The sequence below is a fragment of the Neltuma alba genome, unplaced genomic scaffold (genome assembly GCF_004799145.2).
Source record: "Neltuma alba isolate B1F8T4 unplaced genomic scaffold, ASM479914v2 tig00011340_pilon, whole genome shotgun sequence".
Lineage (NCBI taxonomy): Eukaryota > Viridiplantae > Streptophyta > Magnoliopsida > Fabales > Fabaceae > Neltuma > Neltuma alba.
In genome coordinates, this window is record NW_021636042.1 from 486,169 (window position 1) to 513,038 (window position 26,870).

The 26,870-nt window shown below is 34.6% G+C and overlaps 4 protein-coding genes across 9 annotated transcripts; all 4 read right to left on the reverse strand.

Annotated features, from left to right (window-relative positions):
• Positions 1–679: 679 nt before the first annotated feature.
• On the reverse strand, positions 680–4,364 carry LOC114712184 (ankyrin repeat-containing protein At2g01680). Of its 2 annotated transcripts, XM_028896653.1 has the most exons (4): positions 3,446–3,556; positions 3,313–3,414; positions 2,450–2,859; positions 680–1,806 (listed from the first exon to the last, which is right to left on the reverse strand). In XM_028896653.1, exons 2-4 carry the CDS (start codon positions 3,383–3,385, stop codon positions 931–933), a joined length of 1,359 nt encoding a protein of 452 aa, XP_028752486.1. In that variant the 5' UTR covers positions 3,386–3,414; positions 3,446–3,556; the 3' UTR covers positions 680–930. The 2 variants fall into 2 exon arrangements, with proteins under 2 accessions (XP_028752486.1, XP_028752485.1); XM_028896652.1 differs by lacking the exons at positions 3,313–3,414; positions 3,446–3,556 and adding an exon at positions 3,795–4,364.
• Positions 4,365–5,857: 1,493 nt separating this feature from the next.
• On the reverse strand, positions 5,858–10,306 carry LOC114712186 (ubiquitin fusion degradation protein 1 homolog). 3 transcript variants are annotated; one of them, XM_028896658.1, is made up of 10 exons: positions 10,121–10,306; positions 9,500–9,551; positions 9,285–9,362; positions 8,734–8,758; positions 8,623–8,655; positions 8,397–8,518; positions 8,166–8,296; positions 6,722–6,945; positions 6,363–6,613; positions 5,858–6,235 (listed from the first exon to the last, which is right to left on the reverse strand). In XM_028896658.1, the coding sequence occupies exons 2-10, from the start codon at positions 9,500–9,502 to the stop codon at positions 6,146–6,148; spliced, it is 957 nt and encodes a 318-aa protein (XP_028752491.1). In that variant the 5' UTR covers positions 9,503–9,551; positions 10,121–10,306; the 3' UTR covers positions 5,858–6,145. The 3 variants fall into 3 exon arrangements, with proteins under 3 accessions (XP_028752491.1, XP_028752490.1, XP_028752489.1); XM_028896657.1 differs by having other exon boundaries at positions 9,500–9,574; XM_028896656.1 differs by having other exon boundaries at positions 9,500–9,602.
• Positions 10,307–14,977: 4,671 nt separating this feature from the next.
• On the reverse strand, positions 14,978–18,713 carry LOC114712185 (probable serine/threonine-protein kinase PBL7). The gene is made up of 6 exons (XM_028896655.1): positions 18,398–18,713; positions 18,068–18,312; positions 16,410–16,795; positions 16,018–16,150; positions 15,631–15,720; positions 14,978–15,532 (listed from the first exon to the last, which is right to left on the reverse strand). Exons 1-6 carry the CDS (start codon positions 18,711–18,713, stop codon positions 15,371–15,373), a joined length of 1,332 nt encoding a protein of 443 aa, XP_028752488.1. The 3' UTR covers positions 14,978–15,370.
• Positions 18,714–21,122: 2,409 nt separating this feature from the next.
• Positions 21,123–24,917, reverse strand: LOC114712187 (UDP-N-acetylglucosamine transferase subunit ALG13 homolog). 3 transcript variants are annotated; one of them, XR_003737208.1, is made up of 5 exons: positions 24,795–24,917; positions 23,728–24,184; positions 23,191–23,287; positions 21,689–22,387; positions 21,123–21,568 (listed from the first exon to the last, which is right to left on the reverse strand). XR_003737208.1 is itself a non-coding variant. In XM_028896659.1 (4 exons), the coding sequence occupies exons 2-4, from the start codon at positions 23,905–23,907 to the stop codon at positions 22,131–22,133; spliced, it is 534 nt and encodes a 177-aa protein (XP_028752492.1). In that variant the 5' UTR covers positions 23,908–24,184; positions 24,795–24,917; the 3' UTR covers positions 21,123–22,130. The 3 variants fall into 3 exon arrangements, 2 of the variants coding, with proteins under 2 accessions (XP_028752492.1, XP_028752493.1); XM_028896659.1 differs by having other exon boundaries at positions 21,123–22,387; XM_028896660.1 differs by lacking the exon at positions 24,795–24,917 and adding an exon at positions 24,469–24,487 and having other exon boundaries at positions 21,123–22,387.
• Between the last annotated feature and the right edge of the window lie 1,953 nt (positions 24,918–26,870).

The following is a 26,870-nucleotide window of genomic DNA, read 5'->3' on the forward strand; positions in this document are numbered from 1 at the left end:
TCTTTTAAAAAATTATATGGATCTCCCTTGAAATGAAAAAAAAAAAACGCATGTTACATAAATTTAAAAAACCATGTTACATAAATTTCCATTTTAATAGTAAAATTTTATTTGTATTGATCCCATCGTCTGTTGATTGGTAAGTTACACAACTGGCAAGTTTTTTTCCCCTCAATATCCCATTTTAACATAAATATTAAGAATAATTTGAACACTTTTATTTCTCAAGAATAATTTTAAGAGATATATACACACAAATTTTTCTTATATTATTAAATTCATTAATTTGATCATATCATGAATTAAAATTCTAAATTAATTTATAACATGATCAATTTAATAATGTAATACAAAATTTCTAAGTATAAATATTAAAATTATTTTTGGGCAACTAAAAGTGTTAACTTAGTAAGTAATATTTATGTTAAGAATGGACATTTTGATCAGAATAAAAATTTAATAGTCAATAAAGTGAAATTTTAAAATTAAAAGAGATTTGTTTAATATATTTTTTGATTTTAATAAAGGTCAGAGATGCATGCAAATGATGTAATGTAGGTTAAATGGAAGCGAGTTAAGTGTATTTTACTCAATATTTTAGAACACTAGCTCAGCGGACTTCTTTCTATTCCTTCTTGGACGGCGGCTCTGGACTCACGCTGAAATGGGGAGGACCAAGTGAGCTTAGGAACACCATGGACTGCCTTTATTATTTTCATATACATCAAATCTACACAGAAGATTTAGCTATAAATTTATACTCATAGCAAATACACCCAAATTGCCTCGTACAACCTAAAAAATTGTACTGCAAATTCAATGGCACGGTCCTGATGATCGACCCATTTCACTTTACAATCAACATCTTGGCAATTAGGATAAAAGTCCCACTGCAAAAGAGTGCCAGTGCTCTTCAGAAAATCACCCACTTTAGAGGGCATAGATTTTCTCAAGGTCAGAGTCATAATTATCCAATTCAGATATATTTGCAGAGTAGGACCAAGAGAAAGATTTGCTTCCACTTGCTCTTTTGATGCGTCTCTGGGAATCGCTGCGGAAAATGCCAAAATGTTGTTGGAAAACAAAGTAGCATAGGCAGGCCAGAGTTCCAACGATAGTGGGCACACCCAAAACGGTTATGGTAATAGCCATCCATGTTTGCTTTCTTCCAACAACAACAAATGCCAAAGCTAGAAAAGCCCCACAAGTGCAAGCACCGGCAGCCCACATTAGCTTGTTAACCACTGACACAACCTGCTTTTGAGCATTTGTGTCCCAGGCCACCAAAGTGATTTGAACAACCACCACTGCTAAAGAGATGAAAAGAGATGTAGAGTTTAAAAGACAGAAAGCTTGGAAAGCAACATTATCAGCTATATTAGCCTTCCCAGTCTCAGGTCCTTCCATGATATATTGGCCAGGCAAATTGAATATAGCCAAGAATGCTACTGAGGCAAAAAGGACAGCAACAAGTGTGACAGAGTTAATTGTATTTTGAACCGCTTCTCTGTGAAGCTTTTTCAATTCTTTAGCAATACCAGAAACTCGCCTGCGAGTTTTTAAGTTTGCCTCAAGTTGTGACTGCACTTCGTGCCTTATATCACTCACAGTTCTTTTCAGTTCCATAGCTTCATCAACTTTGCCAACATGCCTGGCGTACTTGGCACCATAGTCTGCAAGGGCCTCCTTGATTTCCAAAGCTGAATCCCCATACTGCAATTTATCTGCCAAATCCAACGCTGTTTCGTGCTGGTTATTGATGGCATTGACATCCATAACTGTGCAACTTAGCAGAAGACTCACAATCTGAACAAAAAGAATTGTGTCAGTGGAAGAAATAAGGGAAGAAAAAGAAAATCTTTGCAAGAAACAATCGCTTTATTTTGCTAGAAATGCAAGAAACATTTGTTATATGGCACAAGGATATGCATTCTGTTCATAAACTGTTATGTCAATAAACCTTTCCAAGTATATGGCAAATAATCACACTATATTTCCATCTAAACCCCATGTTATATCTTCATAATCCATTCAACAGAATCCGAGCTAGACAGTACAGTGTTTTAGATTGCTACAAGTATAGAAGAAGGTGACAAATTTTAAAACCATTAGGTTAACCAATTAACCCAGTTATGTTTAATTAGGGAAACCTCTACTTGAATGTCCTAAGAATGGACTTTCTTGTCAATTAATAATCATACCATACTTAAGCAAGGATCAGTAAAGCGATAAAACTATCAGATTGGATGAACTGAGTCCAACAGAATGGGCATGTGTTATAATGTGCAAATAAAGAAAGAACTGGCCAGTGATCTTGTATATGGAGAGCGGGACCAAAATGTTCCATTGCAGACATTGTTATAGGAGCTGAAAGATTGGATGGCTAAATTTATAATGAAACTGAACATAGCATGGCATAGGACTACAGCTATATGAATGTGAAACTCACCTGTGAGCGACCCTTTCTTGTAGCCATGTGTAAAGCAGTATTTCCCTTCTTATCTCGTTCATTCAATATAGTGGAATCAGCTTGTAATATCTCCTTTACCACTGCAAGACTCTGTCCTTTTACAGCCATATGCAGAGCAGTTTGACCCTTTTTATCTTTGACACAGACTATTCCTCGATCTTGGTCAATAAGTGCTTGCACAATACGAAAAACCCCATACCTAGCAGCATTGTGCAATGCGGTTTTTCCATTTTTCCTAACTATCCACATCGAATCGACATCAGCATCCAAGATAGCATTCACCACATCCAAATGGTCTTGAACAGCAGCTGAATATAGGGGACTAGTATTTGAGGAGTCACACAACTTACAAACCTCGGGCACCTTGTTCAAAAACTCTTTCACGATATCTGGGAAAACAAATGATTGACAATGTTAAAATGTCATTTGTGAGATCTTTATCATCACAAAAAATCCAATAAAAATAATAATTCCACGACAAAGAGCATCAAGGTACAGCCCGTGGAACAGCAACTCCGTCTTCCAAGTAACAATATTGCATCCACTGTGAATTTCATTTATGGGACCTATCATGGGCGTTCCCGAGGTACTTAAATCAAAACTGCAGCCAGGAGTACCATATATACTTGGGGTTCAACTTCATCATCATTATCCTATGCTGTTCAGAAACTTAAGTGTGGTATTTTTGCCATTTCAATGCAGCGTGAAATGAGTAATAAATCAATTTATAGAGTGGCTTTTTATTATTATTTTGTCAAAATACGAATCGCTTATTTTTCTAGTATTACATATTAAAAAAAAAATATTCCCACAGCCGTTGAGAAAGAACTAGGAAATTGAACTTGAAGACAAAGTTGTCGGTGTTTCTTGATCAAAAGCCACTTGTTGCCCGAGTCGCTGCTTGCCGTTTGCCATTAGACTCAATTTAGAAGCACTTGAAAGCTTTATTTTGTTCGAACTTCGTAGAGTATTTTCCCCCTCAATGGATGGTGTAGCAGTAGAGGGATGAAATTAGGCGAAAAATACAACTTTCAACCCTAAGTTTGAAGCGCTAAAATGACCCCAAAAAAAAACTGAGGAAGCCAATTAATACCAGAAGGCTTTTCTCAACTCCGAATAACAGGCAGACCCCCAACTGATGCGATCAATTTCATCACCAAGTTTTTTTTTTTTTTTTTTGGTTCAGTGCATAATCCGATTTTAAATTATGATTGAGCAATATCTCATTTCAGGCAAAAATGATTTATTATTCAAAATATGAATCGCTTAATTTCCGAGTATAATATAATGAAGTAAGAGAGAGATGGAGAAAAGAGAGGAATACCTAGATGACCACGCTTGGCGGCAACATGGAAGGCATTCATGTCGGATTTGGACCTGATCTTCACAATCTCCAAGTCACAGTACTTGAGCAAGAAGCTGAAAATTTCAGTCAGATTATGGTCGGCGGCGATGTACAGCGCCGTCTCCCCGGCATCGTTCTGAAGGGACATCACATTAGAAAACGACGAAGCATCTTCTCTATTAAGCTGCTCCAGGAGTTGCTTCAGCTCATCCAAGTCCCCAGATCGAACGACTGAGAAAATGGACTGGTACCTAATGAATCGCAGAGCCTTGGGATCCATCATCGTGCGAACACACGCATACACAAACTCTCTCTCTCACACACACACGTACAAACTGCTTCTTCAATTCTGGATTACTCTCACTCACGCCCTAATTCATCACTTTTCTCCCTCAGAAACTTTCGTCGTTTCTTCTTCGAACGGGAAGCTAACTGAAGCAAATGAAAGAAGTGGAGGAGTGATAATGATAGATTTGGACGCGGAGCTTTGACGAGGGGGCGAAGGCGGTAATGGAGGTGGGGTTCTTCATCTTCCATTTAACTGAATTCGATTACTTGGAGAATTTATTTAATTTGGATGATGTGATTGATTGATTGATGGTGGTGGTGGGGTCTCGACACAGGGAAAATCCATGTGGTGCTGAGCCAATTGACTTTTCATGGATTCCTCAACGCAACGCGAATCTACAGTGCCATTGCTTGTCCATTAGTGTAGCTGGCCGCAAATACATGCAGGCCAGGTTGCAGAATGCTGCTTAGAGCTTAAAAACCAAAAGATTAGATTTTTATATTAAAAGTATAAACTTTCTCTGCCAACATTGCCCAGGCTATCACCCCATTTTCATTTTGCATTGCATATGTCATGTGCCGTCTTTGCGAAACCATGGGCCAGGAAACTATCTCCAGGTCCCAAAAAAAATAAAAAAAAGAACAGGAGGAAACCATCCAGAGGACCAAATCGATACTTAACGGTTAAGTGAGCATAGTGATTTTTAAGGTGTTTTTTTTTTTTTGCCAACCAATTTTTAAGTTAAATACTACGTTGAACTACAAACTAAATGTTAAGGACAGGCGCAATACAATTCAGCACTGGTTATTCTTCTCAATGCTGTGAGGTCACTCTAAACGAAGAGGGATCGGATATTGCATATAGTAGTCATTGAAGTCACAAGTTGTTAAAACAGGCTTGAGTAGCCTTGCGGAGATCTCTTACTTGCGTTCTCTATCAGCAAAGCTATCACGTTCGTTTATTAAAAGTATTTTATGCTATCAATATGAATTAGATTTAGCAGAAGGTAGGTCAGTTTTTATAATGTGATGAACCAATGTTTAAGTTTTCATAATAGTATCTCAATAATGTCATATACACTTGTTTTTTTCCTGTTAGTGTACAAATGAGGTGATAATCTGTAGTATAATATGTCGCATAAAAAATCTCGCTCTTATAATTCCCAGATGTTGTGTGTATAAAATATAGAGAGAAAATTCACGTTCCTCTATCATGCACTAAATTAGTAAATTGCCAGCAACTTGAAAAGCTTCCGCCTACCAAACTTTTATTTTGTCTCGCACTTTTCAGGTTACGACCCTTTTTCTTGGAATGGGAGTGAGTGACAGCATGCAAGGCCAATGACGAATTTGCCAAATAATACATCCGATCTTACTTATAAGACTTCATTTATAGATTATAAATAAGATCTTATAATTAAGACCGGAAGTAGTATGTTAAAAGCTTTAGAGTTCTTTAATCCAGCTAGGGAACTGAGAGCTTTATATAACTTGCGCATAGTAACATCAACAAATAAGCAAAGCAGTATCATTCCCTGGAGACTGGTTGAGCTTCTAATTCTAATAATGGTGACTTTACTTTTGTTAAATTATTAACATTTGGAAATTTTGGTATTGGCAGAATACTTAGTTCTAATCTGGTATTGGCAGAATACTTGGTTCTGATCTAACCACTGAATTAATGAGCAAAATATATCTTAAAAACAAAGTATAACGGTGTTCGAGACCCTCTTTGTCTCTTATAAGATATCACATGACCTAAATATCAGAGTATTTTTGTCATTTCAATAAAATATAAATAATAAAAGAAAAGAGTTATTTCCAATAAAAGCCTGAAAGCAGACAGGGCAATGAGCATAAATAAGCCAGAAATAAGCTCTAAGAGGCCAAAGCCTCGTTGATACACAAGCTCTCGTGCGTCTTATCAACTCACCTATCTATATCAAATTATGGATCAACACAACATTTTGATGTATCCTTTGATCCATTAACTTATCCTTGAAGCAAATTACAATAAACGTTTGAAGGCATTTGATTTTATGTTAACCTCGAAGCGAGTACTTCTTCCCTGTAAAAGGCTGAAACTTCGGTTCTTCTTTCTGTTGGGATGGCTCTTGTTTTGTCTCTTTTCCCTGAAAACCATAGGTGAAGTAGAATCTACTTTGTTAATTACCATCTAGAGAAAGAATTTGGCCGGCATAATGGCAACTTAAATTGGCATACAAAGTAGAAAATATTAGCAAAAAGCAGCTAAATTACCTTTGCGGTTTCTTTAGACCGGTTTGCATTTGAACCAAACACAAGCTTTCCTTGGGATTCGCGAGAGTTGCTTTGTGAAGTAGATGCTGCAGAAGACTGCGCATCGCTATTTATAACTCTGGGTCTCTTGTCCTTAGACCCCGAAGAAGAAAGTGGCGGTGGCTGATAATTCAAGGGTTTTCCATCCAAACGTCGCCCAGCCCCAGAAAACGGGTTGAATTTGGGTTCAGTTTCAGGAGGGGCCTCTTCATCTGTCAAGATGAATAAAAAGTTTGTCACATGACGGCAACAGAAAAGGGGGGGAAAAAAAGAGAAAAAAAGGAAAGGTTAAAACAAAATTAGGAGAGGCAATCATGCACCTTTCTTTAGTGCCTTGCTACCAGAAAGTGGGGCAATGGGCTTTTCAGGTTCTTTGTAATCCAAGGGAGGTGCAAAGTCCACCTCACAATCCGTCTCAATGATGCTTATTGCATTGGAAGGCTTGGTTTCTACAATATCTATGTAATATTTTTTGTTGTTGTATGCCACCATGATACTATCTCCAGTCGTCAAACAGGAGTAATTTCTCAATGTTGTTTCTAATCTGCATGTCAAATCAAAATACACTCAAATATCTAAAAGAAGATCTACCACTTGTAATGTGTATGCAGTAAAGACAAAAGTGTGAAGAATCTTCGTGTATAAGATGCAAGTAACAGAATCCCGTTAAACTACTGCCGACATCTCTGAACCTCTTGGGAACAGAAAGTCTGTATAATTCAGAAATACATCTAATATCAATGCATAGTGAAATCTCAGTTTATACCATATTCTTCTAATCGAATGAATAGTTCTCTAAAACATTCAAGATTACCTGTCACTTTTTTCTTGGACGGAAAAGAATTTAATTCAAAGGAAAAACGAAAAAAGAAAAGAAAAGAAAAATCAGAGAAACCATGGAGGGTAAGAAATCCTGCAACCCAGGATATTTAAAAAATAAATAAATAAATAAAACAAAAGCAAACCCACCATGAAGGAGAAGCATACTGGAATCTAGTTGTTAAATATACATATCAATTTTGTAAATTCATAAATTTGCTTTTGAATCTGCAACTGTTTATGGACAAGGCCATATAAACCCATGGGCAAACTTGGCTGATGAACAGCTAAGTTGCAACCCGCTTATAGATATATGCATTTAGGAAAGCTAAAATAAATACTAAACGCAAGCCCGCAACTCCTGGTAATAGCAACAAAAGGGTGTCTGCCCAATGCTTGGCTTGGTTCGAGTTACATCAAACACCAACATGAGTAGAAAGGTTGCCCTTATTTTATTCTACACCAATCTAAAGACAATTGGAATAAGCCCACCAAACTAAACCTATCTGAAGATTGCTTTAGTTTCATGAGGTTAGCCGGGTCATGGCAAGAAATTTCACAAAGGTAAACTGAAACTTAGAAGCATTATATCCATTATGGTTGTCAATTTTTAACGGCTGAACAACACTAACCAAGAAAAATAGTTAAATACGAGAACGTTTCACGATAGTGACATGTAAACTGAACCCAGCACTTAAAGCCAGGTTTTACTATAATTAGGTTTATTTGGGTTTTAAACAACCCCAATACCAGTAGCAATAACTGAAACATCAAACACTGGGTACGACTGTCAAAGATGATATGAAGCAACACATCACATTATCTTCATTTGGAAGACGAAACAATGTTGACTTAAGGAATTTCATCCTTGCAAGAAAAACTTATCGGTTTGGACATAGCATGGTGATATCTAACTTGAATACAATAATCTTTCAGTCAACTTACATGGCTTTAGGATTGGAGATATCCAAGAAATCCGTTGTGTGTGGTTGCAATTTAACGTATTTCCCCTTTGGAAGCGTAGCATTTTTCAATTTCACTATGTCCCCCTCTTGTAAAAGCATGTTTTCCATCATCTGTACAAGAACACACAAAGAAGCAGCATGAATTAAAAAAAGAACCTCAGGGCGAAGCACACCAACCATACTTCCCAAATTATAAGTTTTAAGTGCCTACCCAATATGGCATATACACCATGCCTTCCTCTGCAATGAACTCCAGAACCCCACAATGAGACACCCGCTCGGCAGCTTCATTCCGAAGTTCAAACAACATCGGATAATCAATATGCAGAGATGCTGAAAATTACACTTGCTATTATTAGCCTTGAAAGTTTGCTAGCTAGGCACCCAACGTATCAGAAGAATATACAACAAAATATAAGGTAGGAATTTCAACTAACCTAGACGGTCGAGGGCTGAAGGAGGCATTATAACTGAAGCAAAACAAGAATTATAATCAACATTAGATAAGGATAAGGATAATCTGATAATACAAAAAACCAGAAACTTACTTTTATCGCCACTTTCTATTTGAGGCTGCAAAATAAACAAGAAAAAAAGAATATCAATAATTTTCTTTTTTGACAAAAAAGATGAATTGAAGATCAAGGCTGTTGTTATTCAACTTTGTCAATTTCTCAACCTTCTAATTTTCTGACTCACTTTTAAGTTCTTGTTTTTGAAATGATGTTCCGGTATTTAAGCACAGATGTAGGGGACATACTAATATGAAATTCTACATGAAGATGTGATTTAAGTTTGCATAAAAGAAGTTTCCTGCTAAGTTTTTTTTTTTTTTTTTTGGCCAAAATTCCAGCTATGTTTATTGTTACTTTTCTCCACGGAAAAGTTAAATAAACCAGAGAGTCGACAGAAAGCCAAGCACAACAGGTTGAATAGGCTAGATTATTTATTCAGTGTAGAACACAATATATATAGCATGCAAAATTAGACACAGGTAGATATTTGGCGACTCCAAACCGGATTCACACCGAATACATCTCAGTTCAGAAGAATAGCAACAGACTACGTACATCAATGACAGAAATAGAAGAAGTCTGACCTTATCAATAAAAGAAGCAGGGTAACATCGATAAATCTGCTCAAAAGATGTACCGTGGTATCCATATCCATCAAAAAACTGAGCACAAGAGTGCAAGATCGTAAATATTGATAATGCAAGAAACAATACGAGAATTGATGGATCTAATTAAATGATCAGTTGAACTGAAAAAAATAAGCTCATCCACTTTTCCTTGAAAGTACTACAATTCTTACCATTTTAAATTTTGTAAGATTTTCACAACAGATGATCAACCCTCGAAGCTCCCACTAAAACGAAACGATTCTGAGCTTCAATAACAGAAACAGCCCTCAAAAGCTGACAAGCCAATTGCACAGAATAAGCAAATTAACATAAAACGAGCCAAGAGGACCTTCAACCAACAACCGATCATTAAATAAGTAACCAGTAGTAACAATCCGATTCTAAAATTTAACAAGGGTTCTAGTTCAAATTTCTGCGCCTGCAAGATTTACATCAAAGTTGGAATTTAAATAAGCATGAAAGGAATCCCGACACTCAATTTCACCAAGAGAAATTATAGCAAAAATGCAAGTACATTTTGCTAGTAGTTTGGGTCCATGTAAAGAGAGGCACCATAACCAAAAAAAAAAAAGGGCAACTTCCATCTCTATGTATAAAGACAATTCCCGCCACTAAAAGCTAGCAGAAGCAACGCCCATAAACAATTAAAAAAAAATATTAAAGATTAACCATTCGCCTCTGATTTCTAGAGAATGACCCAGTAAGAAAAGCATCGAACTTCAGCCCATAAAAACAATTGTTACGATGAAAAAAATCGAATGCAGAAACAAAGAGCAACAAAGAAAGTTTACCTGAATTGAGAACTCTGATCGAAAATTTGAAGTGAAAATTTTTCCCTTTTAATCAAGGAAAACGCACAGTTTTGCTTCTGATTTCGAAGCTGGAAACGGGAACAGTCAAGGTCTGGATTGCAGATGCAATTCGGTGCGTAATATGAAATTATAGACCGTGCTTGGTAGGTTATAGAAGATAAATCTAAATTAACCGCGATTATTCGGTTGCTCTGCTCACAATATGATATGACGATTTGTGATGCCTGTCAACCCGTACGTATATGTAGATTTTTTTTTCCGGCCAAAGTTTATATGGATGAAGATAATGAGATATAATTATTCTATCTTTTAAATTATCTTAGAAGAATTAAAAATATGGATAGAGATACAAATACAAGATATTAAGATAGTAAGATCCTGTTTTTGGGGTCAAAATTAAGATAATAAGATATGAGCCTAAAAATTTGGAGGTTTATAATACGAATGATTATAAATTTTATTGCATATATATATATATCACGCTAAATAATAGTATTATTTAATTATTTAATGATTTAATGCTAAAATGTATAATACCTTAAAGAAATAAATTTCTTATCTCACTCGGATACAAAAGAAAGAGATGGATTTGAAAAACGCAATGTGAGAATCAATTAAAGCAATCTATTAAAATTTAAGTTAATATATTATAATACTATAAAATTAGTTGTATTTAAAATCTTAATAAACTCCAAGTCCTATAACCTATATTCCCCTATCATTCCAGCTTCTTTATTTTTTTAACCTGCGCTGGGCTTATATGATCCTCGAATTCTTAATTTTTATTCTTCCTTTTAAATTTTAATTATTACTAATTAGATAGTATTTCTTTGTTATATATTCAATTCTAGAAGATGTGAATTTGCATAATAGAGTTGGGGATATTGATTTGATGGGATTACTAATTTACTACTACTTCCAGTGTTTAATATAAAATATTGTTTGATTTTTATTTTAGTCCTAAATATAAGATTTCAATTCATTTTGTCTTCATATCTATGTTTTTTTCCAAGATAGTCCTTCTAACAATGGTAGTTATAGCCAATACACTTAATCAGTAAAGATATTTTAAAAAAATAACACATATTTATTACAAATAACTAATTTAACTTTTTTTAATCTCCTCAAATTAATTAACTAGCTTTTATAATTAGGACTGGAGGTAGTATGTTAAAAAAAAAAAGAGATTACACCCAAAAAAAGAAATAAAGAAAAAAAAGAGAACTCAATGTGAATAGAAAGTTGCCTTAGTGACTTGGTCCTGATATTAAGTTTAACATTAATAAGTTTATATCTGTATAAAAAAAACAGAAAATTCAAATATTGTGAATGTTTAATTAAGACATTCAAATGACACAGGAAACTTGATTTTAATTATACACACACATATATATATTATTATTATTTTCTAAAATCTTGTCCTGAGCTAATCAAGCTGACTCGTTTACCTCACGTAATGATGTTATTTTCAATTTTCAACCCATTAAATTAAGGTGGTTTAAATGAGATAATCCGTTTAACTCTCTTGACACATTTTAACGGCTCTCACATGCATGGCTTTGCCTATTGTCATGTATCAAAAATAACAAATAGCGGACAATTTTAATTGTGTGTGTATAATTCTATGTATATATATGTTTTTATTTCCATGCTTTTACACAGTTTGACATAATTTAACATTGTTCATAACATTTTTTTTAACCAAAATAATGCAATCTCTTATAAATTATACTACTTCTAATTCTTAATATACGACCTTGTTTAATTTTTATTTTAGTCTTAAATATAAGACCTCAATCTACTTTGTTTCTCATATTTATATATATATTTTTTCAAGGTAATCCTTCTGTTTTAATAATAGTAGTTTTAACCAATATACTTTATTAGTAAAGATATTTTAGAAAAGATAATATTTATTTATTACAAATAACTAACTTAACTTATTTTCTTAATCTCTTCAAATTAGTTAACTACTTCTCCAGTAAGACCCTCATACTAATAGTATAAGAGTCTTATATTAAAGACCGGAGGAGTAGCTTTTATATTTAGGAGCATAGGTAGTATATTGGCATGTATTGATTTTAAACTAAGCAGTTTTGGATCCATTATCTTTCATACACATTAAGTTATTGACTCTTCTAAATTCTTCAATTAATTGGTTTCTTTCTCTCTCATCGTGCTATTGAGGTAGGATTAATTTACTATGCTAAAAACTTATAATTTGTTGTATGTTTATTTTTTTAAAATGTAAAAGTTACCATTGATTTTTTTTTTAAAAAAAAGCATGTATAAAAATATTAATATAGCAGGACAAAAAAAAAAGAAATACAATATAGAAAAGAAGAGTTAATAACAAAGTTGCTGCAATGACAAGGCTGGCTGTTATGTTTGGATAATATCCCAGATTTCTACTCTAAATCTTATATTAACATGTTTAATTTGTTTGTGTGGATTTAAATTGGCTCTAATAAAAAAGATATAGTTAAAAGAACATAAAACGGAGTGAGGAGCCCAGAAATAAATTCAACATCTGTTTTTTTTCATTTTTTATTCATAACCTTTTTGTTTTTTTGTTACCGACAGTTTCATGTGTTTTTTGGGCTTTCACGACAAATATGCAATTTCCTCAGCTATTTGGAATGACAGTAAGACGGTGACAGCTTTTTAATCATAATTTACAGGATATAAAATAAACATATGAGGAGATCTTTGTTTCAAATTACGTAAATAAGTGTTTTTGAGGTGTGCATAAGTGATCCCAAACAAGCAAGCAATTGATCAAATAAATTTCTTAGAACCCAAGAAAGGTAGGAGCTGCGGGGAATTAATTCAAATGCTACGAATATTTGCAAATTGCAATTTGCACTCATTTGCACTCCTCATCGTGTTAGTATGTTGTCAAAAATGTTACTCCTCTGGTCTTTAATATAAAACCTATTTAACTAATTTGATTAGATTAAGAAAGTTAGGTAAGTTAGTTAATTATAAAAAATGTGACACGTTTTTCCTAAAATACCATAATCATCTTTCTTAATACCCCATCTTCCTCTTCTACTTGATTATGATTGAGGGAGTATCCATAGGGGTAATTTAGAAAAAATTAACAAATATGAGAAATAATTCTTATATTTAGAACCAAAACCAACTCAATAATTGGGTCCTATATTAAGGACTGGAGGAGTATAACCTTTGGTTTTTGCTTTTCCCTCTGTTTCTCCATGACCGGAGTTAGGTTTCTTTGTGAGCCACAGCCAGGCAATATGTTCTTATCCTCCAAGGGAATTTAGTAAAATTAACTTTTTTTCTTAAACCTGCATATAGATCATAGGAGTCAGTTTCTTCAGAAGGGAAAATCCATGGCTCAAACATATTAGGAATGTCAGGGGTACATTTGCAGATGTTGTCTCTGACTATTTGCTTGGGCAAACCTCATTTGCTCTCCATCTCAGTTTCTTGTCTCTGAAATCTGTTCAAGGTTCTCGGCTTCTTTTGATAATACATCTACCTAACTTTAGTGGATGGTTTGATGCAGTCTTCCTCATCATCTCCTGCAAACAGACCCCTTATATTACAGAATAAGGGAGCTGCAGAAGAATTTCAATGATCTACGTAGATGTCTAAACATAGTGGATTCACTTCCTATTTGAGTATGATAGATCCTATATGGATTATTCCTGTTGGTTTCAGGAGGATGTGGTGAAGCCTCTATTTTAACTTACTAAAACAGCTTTGTTTCATGACTCTACCATTCTATGTTAGAATTTACTACAATCTAAAGATATGTCTTAGTGCACTCTGATTAGAGGTACCATATTCCTATTAAAGACGAAAACGTGTGGTTTCATCTCGTTGAAGAACATCAAGTGACTGACTGAGTTACAGATATGTATTGTAAGCCGAATTTGTCTGTCCTATAAGTCTGGAATTATTGTGTCATTCTCGTGAATTTTAGTAGCTGTAATAGCAACTAGCAGGATGCCTTTGATCTGTCCACTTGATTTTACAGCCTTCCTTTCTTCTGATTTACCTGATTTCATTAAATTTCCCATCTCCTGTGGCTACAGCCTGGAAGAATGCGATCGTTACTTGGAAAGAATTAAAGTTTATGAAAACAAGCCTGCAGACATTATCCAAGGCCAAATGGATACAGACTATCTCTCAAGGGTATATTTTTATGGTTTTTGGCCTATAAATTTATTTATGAAATAATAATAGCTGATGATCATTACAATCGGTTAGAAACCTATACTCAGAACGATGCAGAACCTTCTTCCTTAAATGAAGACAAGCATGAGGTTGTAGGTATGGTTGGCAAACGAAGGAACAAAGAAACTGAATTAACTGTCAAGTCGGCCTTATTTGCAGCATTCGCCAAATATGCTGACAGGGTTGGAAAGAAAAAGCCTTACATCAGAAGAGGAAGAGAGAGGGGAATCAAGTCTTATAATGGAACCAAAAGATGATAAGAGAAAATGCTTGTCATTTTTTCAGTTGATTAATATTTAATATAGCCCACCAGGATCTCGTAGCCCAACAGACATCAAGCACATTTCTTAAAGCTGTTTTCAATGTGAGGTTGCGAGTCCGCAGATCTAACAGTTGTGTAAGTTACGGCAAAAAATTTAACTGAGATCATGGGCTATGTAGATTCAGATGATCGATTTACAATCATTGTGGGTCTAAAGCCAGTCTAGAACTTCTCTTGGGTCTGGGAGCAGTCTGGTCTCCACTTTAGTCTATGACAAATGTGGAACCTCTTGCCGCCTGAATATCAGATTGGGCCTTGCACAACTTCAGACTAGTGCAATCCTTGCATTGCACTGTTAGTATTTAAAGTTTTCATGGGAAAAATAAGCCTTTTGATTGAATGATTAAATACAAGTGGAAAGTAAGACCAACAACAAAATAATTGATATGAGCTGATGGCATTCTGGTTTGCAAATGATAAATCCCAACAAGTTGGCATTATTCCCATATGGGCCACACATCTTTTTTTTTTCCATTTTGTGGGTCCCATGGCATGTACATCGACTGTAAAATCTCTTTGCCAACATAGATTGCAGATGATTTTGAATTAGTCTATCCATGGTGCATTTTGTCCCATCCCCGTGCTCTGTGGGTCTGACCCGACCCGAGTTTATTCATCGGACATAACCCATCAAGCTTCAGTCTTTCAAAAATAGTCAGTTGGTGGGTCTTGAACTGTGAATTTGCTCCATTTTGCAGCAGCTAACGGCTTGGACTTGAAGCATGTTTCTGATATCTTAATGAACTAGATGAACTAACAGAAGATGGGTTTCTAACTAGTGGTATTAGTGATTGCACTACATCTGTCATAAGCGGCCTGTAATCTGCTTCTGGCTGTATGCACATTGCTGCTATGGCTGCTACCTATAAACCAAACCATTAATACAAAGACAGCATTAATTAATGGGATAAAATCGCCACTCCTCCTACTAACAATGACTAGAAGCACACTGAAAATTAACCTGCACTAGATCCTTCTTAGAATACTGTCCTCGCAGAGCTGGATCAACCATTTCCATCACCTTTTCTCTGCTTGTTAACCTCGGAAGAGCCTGATCAGTGATCAATAAGCACACGCCGCTTGTAAGTTATATCAAACTATCCATTAGTAACATAACAAAAATAATGAAATTCTCATGTTGTAATGTAACGTCAAGATATGGGAAATTCAATATTTGCAATCTTATGTAAATGGCCTTATAGTCTAGTGACATGAATGCTCCTTGTAAGTGAGAGATTATGGGTTCAATCCCGCTTGTATCCTCAAACCGCTAATACTTATCCCTCTTATTAAAAGAAAAATTGCTATCTTTATGTATGCACAAAGAATTATTAATCAAATAACTAACCCAAGAGACAAGGACGTGTTCACCAGGGGGGCGCTTAATATCAACTGGCACTCGCCCAGTGAGCAACTCTAGAAGAACCACACCATAGCTGTATACATCTGACTTGGTGGTAAGCTTCCCTGTGGATGCATACCTACAATATAATTTCAATTTGAAATCTTAGTTAGTAATGAATTTCATTTCATAGCCGCTACGAGAAAACCATCTTTGTCTTAAATGAGAAAATTGACAGCTTGCATGAAAGTGACTTGATACCGATTGTGTCCATTAGAATGATTCCCTTCTCTTAACACACCAATTTTCGTACTGTGTGTCCAGAAGATAAGGAAAGGAGCATCACAGTGACCAAAAGATAGTTTTTTTTTTTTTGGGTGAGGGTACAGTGTACTCACTCTGGTGCCAGGTATCCAGTGGTCCCCAAAACCCTTGTGGAAACTTGACCGTTGATCTTCTCTGAACCCATCTTGGCCAATCCAAAGTCAGAAACTTTAGCACGGAAGTTATGATCCAGCACAACATTGTTGGACTTGAAGTCTCTGTGTATCACAGGCGTGGCCGCATGCTCATGCAGAAACTCCAAGGCCCTGGCACAATCAAGGGCCACCCTCATTCTCGTCCACCAATCCAACGGCTGAGCATGAGCCTGAGCAGAGTGAAGATGGTATTGAAGTGTCCTATTGGCCACATATTCAAATACAAGGAGCCTGTGATGCTGATCAGCGCAATACCCAATTAACTCCACCAAATAAGGAGAATGCAATCGGCTTAGAAGATCCACCTGCAATTAAAAACAGAGCCAAGCATAAAAAAAATGACATTTTATTTTCACATTCTCCTCTTCGCACCCATGTGCAGGACATTATTTTTGGCGGGTACTAAGTATAAAATCAAGAATTATTGCTTGAGAATCGTGAGGAAATCAATTATTTGTTTTCTTCCCACTTTAGAGTTACTTCAGAGACAACAGAATTACCACAAAAATGAGCATAGTAGTAGCGTATAAAAAGGTAGTCTTTTGTCCTGTAGGTCCTTTCACGCATTAGGAATTTTAAAATAGTAACTTGTTTTGAGTTTTGACTTTTCTTTTGGATCTCCATTTGCTCACGGAAACGGCAGCTTTCCAAACAGAAAAGACAAATGCAATCTCTGTAGAGTCTGAACAAACAGGATTACATACATGCCCGGCAAGGAAACACAGACAACAGTGAAAAAGCAGGGGAGCAGGTAAGAACAGAACAGAGAAACGTTACTACGAAAGTCAAGTCCTTAATCATAAACTTGATTTCCAAATATATAGTGAAAAACTCTTGAAGAGTAATAAATCGTGTTAGATTCAAATAGTTAGAGGTATTAAATGTTTGGGTTAATTAATCTGTAGGTCCTTATAGTTTTAACCAATTTTAAATCAGATACTTATATTTTTTTTTCTTTTTATTAGGTCTTTATACTTTTATCTGTTTTTAATTAGGTCCTCGCATTTATTTTTTTTATTAAGTTCTTATAATTTTATTAAATTTTTAATCAGGTCCATCTAGCTTTAATTTTTATTTGTTAATTAAATATAAACTTAATTAAATCGATTAATATTGAAATATAAAATATTAATAATTAAATTAATAAATATATAATAAAAATAGTAATATAATTAATTAATTCAGGAAAAAATTTTAAAACAATTAATTCTTTTGCCGAAAAAAATAAAAATTATTATTCCTAAAATATTATTGTTTATAAACTAATATTAAATAATATATACTATTTTATGTTTAGAGAATAGTACTATTGGAATTTATAAAATAAAGAATAAAAAATTCAAAAACTTAATTAAAAATAAAATGAACTTATAAGGATTTGATTAAAAGAAAAATAAATGCAAAGACCTAATTAAAAACAAGTGAAAGTATAAGGACCTAATAAAAAGAAAAAAAATTATAGAGGCCTCATTCAAAATTAATTGAAACAAGAAGGACCTACAGATTAATTATCCCTGAATGTTTTGAGACGGGGGTTTAGAACAGAGATAAACGAGATAATAAATGAAGGGGCTCACCTCGATTCTGAAGGCACGCTCGCCTTGCTTACCGTCCCTCTGCAGCAATTTAATGGCGGCCAGAGTGCCATCTCTTAAGACTCCCTTGTACACCAAACCAAACCCTCCATTTCCAATTATGTTTGCTTCACTGAATCGCTCCGTCGCCACCTCTAGCTCCCTGTACGTGAACACTTGCACTCCTCTGAATTTAGTTGCTACTGGTCTGCTCATGTTTCCTCCATAAATACACCCTCCCCTGACATCTGCATTTTTCTCCCGAAATTAATAACACTAACCTTTTATTCTTCAAAACATTCTTTTGTTGAGCTAGAGAAGAACGTTAATTACCTGGGCTACAAGTGAAGTTGGAAGCTGTTGAGGCGTTGAATCTGCTACTAGCGGTGTCATGGAACTCTTCATTGCCAAGTTTAGTAGTTGGATTCTTGGGAGAGGATTTGAGGCGACGGAGGAGGAATATGATGAGAGAAATGGCGAGAAGAAGCAAGAAGGAAGTGAGAGTTATGATGACTATGAGAATGGTTTTGGAGGGTAAATGGGGATGATGATGATGATGCTTATTATACTCTTCAGGATGTAAGTGGTTCTGTGTTGAGGCAAAACTTGGTGATTCTGCAGCCACAGCAAAACTGGTATTGACTTCCATGATTTCAGAGAACAAAGCTAGAAAGAAGAAAGAGATGGCTTTCGCGCAGAGAGAGACAGATGAATGAATTTGATAGTTGAGACAAAACGGAAGGTGCAAGTTAGTATTTTGCTAGTTTTGAACTGCCCTTCTTCCAAGGAGTGACCAACTAAAGGCTCACAACACCTCTCTCTCCCCCCTTCTCTCTCCCTCTCGCTCCGTGTTTTCTCGTGAATAATTTAATCGAAGTGGCATCGTGTACTTGGTTTGTCCCTAGCGTTGTCTTATGTATGCAATTCTCTTTCTTTTGTATCACAAAAGCCTTGAAGCTTTTGCCCTATCTGTCTTTTGAATCCGCAGAAATCCTAATAATCTTCAGATTTCAGAATAAAACCAAGGCATGCAATACAATTTGAAAAAATAGCAAATAATACCCCCAATATATGAAATTGTGCTTTGAAACTCTCAATTTGAAAAATGGCAAATAAAAACCTAGTTCCATATTGCAAATATGAAATCTTAGTGAAATATCTGAAATGTCTCTCAGCTAAGTTGTGATTTGGTCTACTAAAATTGTCATTCGCTAAAGTGAATTTGTCATTTCCCATAATCAGCTTGTCATTTGGCATATTCTTAGTCAAGGTGTGATGTGATCTACTAAAATTGTCATTCGTTCAAGTAAACTTGTCATTTCCCATAATCAACTTATCACTTAGCTGATGGGCATTTCAGACATCTCAGTGAGATTTCATATTTACAGCATGAATCCGGGTTTTTATTTGCCATTTTCCTATATAATTTTCTTATTCCAATTTGATAAAAAAAAAAAAAAGAATCAAATAAAGGATAGCAGTTATGGGTGAGAGAAGGCTTGCCAGCTAACCAAGTGGGCATTTTCTTTTTCGGCAACCAATAATTATGATACCCTCCGAAAGAGGCAACAGATTAAAACAACGCTTAAGCTCAGCATGTGCATTTCCATTCTTTCCCTCTAAATTATCATTTCATTAGTCATCCCCATCTCCATTCTATCATTTCCTAACCAACAATAATTGAAAAGAGCTACATATAATAAAATGTTTATATTTGAGAATCATATCGTCAATCAAGAAGAGGTTGATGAATCGCTAAATCAATGGCGACCTGCACATAACTTGAAATCCAAGGTAAAGAAAAGAGAAGGGCGAAAGAGTTGGTATTTAATACAGTTGGTGTTTGATGGGATTGAGGTTGCACCCAGGGTGGACTAAATTGCAAGGTGCAATAATGTTTAATAAAAATTAGAAGATTAGATATTAACCGGATGAGATTATAAAAGAGATTAAACATGTGATTTTCCGCATAGAAGAATTTTCATGTTATTAGGTTATTGACACAAATACCAATATTGATAGGGTCTCTCATGCCATCATGCCTTTCGCCTTTTGGTTCTCTTAATTAATTTGTAAATAGTAACAAAGTTAGTTAACTTAGATATTTATAATAAATAAATATTGATTTTTCTTAAATGCTCTTTTAAACATATACTTTTTGGAACTCTTTTTAGTAGAAACTCTTTTCATACATGTAATCAATAAAAATATTTTAAGAAAATTATAAATTTAGGAAATAAAGTAAATTGAGATCTTATATTTAAGAGCAAATTAAATGTCAAACTAACTCTTATATTCCTCCAGACTTAAATATAAGACCCATTTTACAGTGCTGCAAAATGAGTCTTATATTTAGGACCGGAGGAATATTAAAAATCAAAGGTATTATCACAATTTTGTCGCTCACGCACAACACACTAACCTCACTTTCAACCCTAATACGGCATGTTCTAAAGTTTTAAGTGGTAATATAATAGTCAACATTCACATGCATTCTTAGTTGTGCGTCCAAGTAGCAATGAGATCACAAAAAGGCAAATACTTTGACATTACTTTCTCGTTTGCACAAGCTAGGCACTTGGGCAGATGACAAATCCGTGAAAAGGAAAGAAAAACCGACTTGCCAATCATTTATTCAACAATGAAATGACCAATTGCTACTACACTTCCTTTCCTTTCTCAAGGGCATCCTTATCTTTGTCAACCGAAATAAACAACATCGTACCTAACCTCTACCACCTTTAAACAAGACATTCATTCAATCAGTCTCACTGACCAAAAGCATGTTTTTATCAACTGTAAATAGATCATTTTCACTTTTCAGCCTGCAAATCTGCAATGTTAGTGAGGAGAACAGGCACTGCTTTCAACAAAGCCAACAATTGGCCTTGGACATAGCTGGTGGTTCACAATTAATTTAAGTAAATAAAAAAAACTAATGAAATTAGTTATTTGTTAAAAAAAAAATGAATATCCTCTTAAATCATTTGTATTGAACCTGTCCATTGATATAAGCTCTCTTAATATCTACAATTAATAGGGATAATTAGGAAAAAAATTATAAGCATGAGAAACAAAATAAATTAAGATTTTATATTTACACTCAAAGAAAGACACCAAGTAGCTATTACATCAGGGGTGGAAAGCAGTATTCATTATGCAAAGGGCATGAAAATGGCGAGCTCAAAGTCACACCCGTCATGTGGCCATCAGAAAGCTATATTCAAGATGGAGCAGGACCACAACAACCGAACCCACTATGCAATATACTTCACATTCAACCTTCGCTTTCCGTTCAGATATCCCATGTCCCGTATCAGTCACACGCCATGTGCTTCACCCATCCATTCATTACAACACCACATTTGCATCCAAACTTCAAATGTTAACTTTTTAAGTGCTTGTTATCAGCACCAAATACATTCGCTACTTCAAACTATTTTCTCCTCATCAAGAGTCTTATTTATGCGATAACCATGAAACAATTGACTTCCACAATGATTCCTATACCAATACCACCAAGTGCTTAGATCAACTAGTAAGAAAATTATTCCAGCTCAACCAGAGGTCTAATGTTCAAACTTAGAAATGCAGCAACGTTAAATACTCGGTAGTAGAGCTTACCACCCGAAAGGGTCCCACTCAGCTCAATCTGGATTAGCCTAGGCCCCATGAGTAGACCCAAAATACTGGATGCACACGCAAAAAAAAAAAATGATTCCGATATCAATGAGTTCAGGGATCCCAAGGAGATATATGCAGAGGAGAGAACATTCATATTTTCAAACTTAAACACGTAGCTCGCATGTAGCTTTTGAGTTGAATATAATGTCTGGCGCAACATTGTCACGACACATATCTAGTATGTCCAGATCAATTATGATCTTTCTTGGTTTTCAACAAGTATGCTCACACTCAAGGCGTGAGACTGACACCGTTTGAGTTGAGCTTTGTCAATTGTAACCATCCCGCCCAAGTGCTTCTTGTGTTGGCTGGTAACTGAGATTTATAATTCTCATGTTTTTTCTAAAAAGAAAACTGTTAGATGAATCATATTTTTAACTCGTTAATCATCAGGAAAACCGAGGAACCTATTTATGAGCTTTGCCACAGGTGTGGCATCACCTGGAGAGTAAGGGACAAGAGAATTCAAATCCATATCAGCTACAGTTTGATGGAGAGTTTGAGGACGCGCACAGTACAGATGTTTTTGATCTGCCAATTCTTCTGCGAGTTCACTTTGATGATTGTCCATCAAATCTTCATTCACAACCACAATTAAAGGCTTGCCCAGACGTAACGTCTCGAATATGCTGCCTGAGCCTGCATGGAGTCAACAGTTTACATCCCTCGTAAAAAATTAGCAGTCAATGTAATACTGCCATATTAACACGCCTGTAAAAATATAAAATTTCTCCCAAAAAAAAGAAAAGAATGAAAACTTTTGTCGTTTTCCAAAATCCCAGGCAGGCATTCAGATTCAGTACTGTGAAATACCACATTCATTCATTCGGTGCATTTAGGAGTGGGAAAATATCCCCCTCACTTTTCAACATAACAACTAGTTCCCCTGTGCTTAGCCTCAGACGGGAAGGGATGAATTGATGGATCCTTTGTTTGCTCTTACACAAGCATAAAGGACATCAATCACGTTAAATTAGTTTAATTTCAAATTTGAATTAAATTCAATAAACCACGCAAGTCAATTTGGTGAAAATAAGTCCAATTCAGTGCCTAGTATATGATTTGTCCTTGTTCATTATGTCCATCTGTTATTTAATCCAATCACATTCACCAGCCTGTCGTGACCGCTGCAGCTTATTTGTTATTTTCATTTTCTTCTGTTCTTCTTAGTACTGGTGAATAACTCGGACAAACCAGTTAACAGTTATCCAATGATTTTCACATCCAACTTTAGTCTAAAGTAGAATGCAACAAATATAACCAATGACCATTGGTGTGACAGCTACTTCTCCCTTGTAGATGGAACAATCAAATTGAGGCCACTAAAACCAAATAGTAACATCATGGCTCATGCAAACTCGAAGAAACCATAATTACATAAAAAGGTGAGGAACCAAAAAAAAAACAACAACAACAACGAAAGAGATAAAAGAAAAAGTGACCTGCGTGACTGATGACAAGAGAGGCTGAATTGAGATGGTCGGCAATGCTGGAGGAAAAGGTGAAGTAGTCTACAGCCAACGAACTACCTCCTTCGGACTACAAAGAAGTAACTTCTAAGAAATTCAGTACTGAGAGAAGCATGTAATAAAGCTAATGTCAATACCAATACAATTTATCAAAATCCTAGTTCATAATTTCCGGGTGATAAAGCCATCATGCATTAACATCTTTCGGTTTTTCACAAATTTCCAACGGGCATTAAAAAACAAGTCAAAGATATCTAAGGAGCCTTATGTGGACGCACTTCCAAACTCTGTATTCAAAAGATTCCTAAATTTCTAAATTCTGAATTAACATTCACCTATAGAATGTTTTGTATTTGAACACAAATCATCACTAGTCACTAGTTTATATAAATGAGAAGCTAATAGTAGTTCAGCTTAACTTCATTGTGGAGACATCAGATGAGTAAGGAATAAAAGGCAAGGAGGCAAGGGGAAAGAAAGGGCACTGCAGTGAAGTGTTTTTAAGACTACCTTAGTGGGAACATAAGATCCGCGACCCATTTGAACCAGGAGGTGGGTGTACCCTCTTGTAAATAACTCTTGCTTGACTGTCGAAGAATCCACCGCTTTCACAAGAGTATCAAATGAAGTCGTCCCCACAGTTACAAAAACAACCCTTCTTGTCTTCTCATCGCCTGCACCATCTTCCATTTAGACTATTTGATCTCTTCTCCAAAATCAGGCGTTGCAAAAATATTTTCAATTGAAGCAAACGACTTTGAGGACAGTTGCTCCGCTTAATCACGAGGAGACTTCCCCTTTTCCTAAGATCGATCTATCCCTTTTGTTTTATAGCTCCCCTCGAAGCCCTAAGAACTGAGAAGCACCGAGGTATCCATATCCACCACTTTTCCTTGAAAGTACTATAATTCGTACCATTTTAAATTTTGCAAGATTCTTACAACAAATGATCAACCCTCGAAGCTCCCTGCAAAACGGAACGATTATGAGCTTAAATAGCAAAAACAGCACTCAAAAGCTGAGCAGCCAGTTGCACCAAATAAGCAAATTAACATAAAACGACGCAATAACAAGGACCAGAGGACCTTCAACTAACAACCGATCATAAAATAAGTAAGCAGTAACAATTCGATTTTAAAATTTAACTAGCATTCTGGTCCATTTCTGCTACGGCAAGATTTACATCAAATTTGGAATTTAAATAAGCATGCGAAGAATCCTGATACTCAATTTCATCCAGAGAAATTATACCAAAAATGCAGGTACATCTTGCTAGTAGAACTAGCATCGTCCTTTGGGGCTATGCACGGCGAGGCACTATAAACCCCCCCCCCCCCGGGGGGGGGGGGGGAGAGGAACTGCTATCTTTGTGCATAAAACCACTAAAAGCTAAAGAAGCAACGCCCATGAACAAATTTTTTTTGTTAAAAAAAAAAGGCATTAAAGATTAGTCATTCGTCTCTGAATTCTGGAGAATGACTCGGTAAGAAAAGCATCGACTTCAGCCTCACAAACAATTGTTACGATAAAAAAAAAAAAATCAAATGCATAAACGAAGAGCAACAAAGAAGTTTTACCAGAATCGACAACTCCTGATTGAAAAATCGAAGAGAAAGCCTCTTTTTTTATTTTTTTAAAAATCCAGGAAAACGAAAAGTGTTATTTGGGGTGTCTCGAAGCTGGAAACGGGATGCGTCACGCTTTGGATTGCAGATTGAGCAGCCGAGTTGAAAAAAGGATGCGATCCGGTGCCTAAAATGAAACGTGTTTGGCAGGACATGAAAAATAAGCGTCGGGAGTGGTTGGAGAGCGTCGTTTTAAAAATAATTTTATAGTAATAAATAAAATAGGGATAAGATATATTTAACACTTTAAAATATTTTTTTAAATGCATTTAACACTCTGAAATATTTTGGGATGCATTTAGTATTTTGAAATTTTTTTTGTTTTAGTGCTGAACTTACTTAAAAAAATTTTTGAATGTGTTGAATGCATCAAAAAATACTTTAAAATATTATTGTATTTAAAAAAATATTTCAAAGTACTGAATGCACAACAAAATATTTTAGAATGTTAAATACAATTAAAAAAAATACTTCGCATGTTCAATGCACCTTAAACTTATAAAGTAAATATATTTGAAAATTTTTTTATCTTACTTTACATAAAAATAGGTTTTTTAAAGTGAATTTGGGTATGGAAACGCACGATCGTTAACTACCCGTCTCAAAAGTATTTCTTCCGATTCAAAATATAAACTAAATTTTATTCATTTATGTTTATCAAGAAACTATTTAAAATCAGTTTGAAACAATAAATATGTAAATTATGTAATTTTTGTGTGAAATATGTCCTTATTAATGAAAAGAATAAGTAAAAGATATAATAAACGAATCAAAGAAGAAAGAGAATATATAGGGATAAAATTGAAAGAAACTAATTAAATGTCTAGACAAAAGTAAACCTCTCTAAAGTTTAGTTTATATTTTGAACCGGAAGGAATATTTTGAAGAAAGTAACATACATTTTTTATTTAATTTTTTTGCCAACTACTATTTTTATATAATATATATAATAGTGATGAATAATTAATTAGGTTTTATATAATAAAAAAAGAGCTACAATTCTGCTCGCGCATGATATCATATCTTTTTTTTTTTTTTTTTGCCAACCGCATATAATATCATATGTATAATTCAAAATAAAATTTATAATTTACATGATAAATTTATAAATGAGAGTTTATAGTTAATATTTGCCTCTTGAATTCCAGTCCACCTAATTTTTTGTTTATTAAAAAAAATCAACATCCGTTTTTATAAATGAAAGCAGACAGATACATAAACGAACAAAATAGGTAATAAGTTAAATTCTAAAAAAAAGTAAAAAAATTATATTTTAATTATATGCAAATAAATTAAGGAAAATTACTCAATAAAATGTGTGAAGAGACACGGAAAAAAATAAAAATTTGCATGAAATATATTTAAAAAAATTGGGAGATCTCACCTCTGTAGGTTGTAAGGAGGAAAACACAAGTTTGAATATCGGAAAATACATTTACCGGGAGAGTTTTAAAATTAACATTTCCAGCTAAACAGAAATTGATCTCAAATTTACTGTGACTCAATGATACTCTAAGTTATAAAAAAAATAATAATGCTGAAATTATAAGAAGCATTTTTTTTAAAATGTCAGAAACCAAAATTAAAAATTAATATAAAATATAAGGATTAAAGGGCCAAACTCTTCCATTTTTAATCTGGACTCTATAAATTGTGTTATTTCACATGATAAGACGTTTGGTTCCATGCATTGTCATTGTATTCTGCTTGATTTTTTTTTTTTAATGGAGGGAGTATTCTACTTGATCTGATTGGAGTTAATCATGATTTGTCCAGAATATGTTAATGTAACTTCTATTAAATTTCATAATCCCTCTTATCTAAAATAAGGCAACTTTGTAACCAAAAAAATAAGGTAACTTCTAAAAGAGATCTTTAGTTTATATTATGATTAGCTTTTAATATAAAACTAGTTGAATAATTTAAGTAAATTAAAAAAATTAGATAAGTTAGTTATTTGTCATAAATAATTGCTATCTTTCTTAAAGTATTTTTGCTAATAATATATATTAGCCATAACTACTATTT

Coding starts and splice junctions, on each gene's coding strand:
- LOC114712185 (XM_028896655.1), bottom strand. CDS start 18,713: ATGGAAGTCAATACCAGTTTTGCTGTGGCTGCAGAATCACCAAGTTTT. Junction 16,796..18,067: donor AGCGTGCCTTCAGAATCGAG/GTGAGCCCCTTC, acceptor TTTTAATTGCAG/GTGGATCTTCTAAGCCGATT. Junction 15,721..16,017: donor AACACGTCCTTGTCTCTTGG/GTTAGTTATTTG, acceptor ATCACTGATCAG/GCTCTTCCGAGGTTAACAAG.
- LOC114712187 (XM_028896659.1), bottom strand. CDS start 23,907: ATGGAAGATGGTGCAGGCGATGAGAAGACAAGAAGGGTTGTTTTTGTA. Junction 23,288..23,727: donor GATCTTATGTTCCCACTAAG/GTAGTCTTAAAA, acceptor ACTTCTTTGTAG/TCCGAAGGAGGTAGTTCGTT. Junction 22,388..23,190: donor TCTTGTCATCAGTCACGCAG/GTCACTTTTTCT, acceptor GACTCCATGCAG/GCTCAGGCAGCATATTCGAG.
- LOC114712184 (XM_028896652.1), bottom strand. CDS start 4,098: ATGATGGATCCCAAGGCTCTGCGATTCATTAGGTACCAGTCCATTTTC. Junction 2,860..3,794: donor CGCCAAGCGTGGTCATCTAG/GTATTCCTCTCT, acceptor TTGTTTTCCCAG/ATATCGTGAAAGAGTTTTTG. Junction 1,807..2,449: donor CAAGAAAGGGTCGCTCACAG/GTGAGTTTCACA, acceptor CTTTTTGTTCAG/ATTGTGAGTCTTCTGCTAAG.
- LOC114712186 (XM_028896658.1), bottom strand. Junction 8,759..9,284: donor CTGCTTCTTTTATTGATAAG/GTCAGACTTCTT, acceptor TTTATTTTGCAG/CCTCAAATAGAAAGTGGCGA. Junction 8,656..8,733: donor AATAGAAAGTGGCGATAAAA/GTAAGTTTCTGG, acceptor GTTTTGCTTCAG/TTATAATGCCTCCTTCAGCC.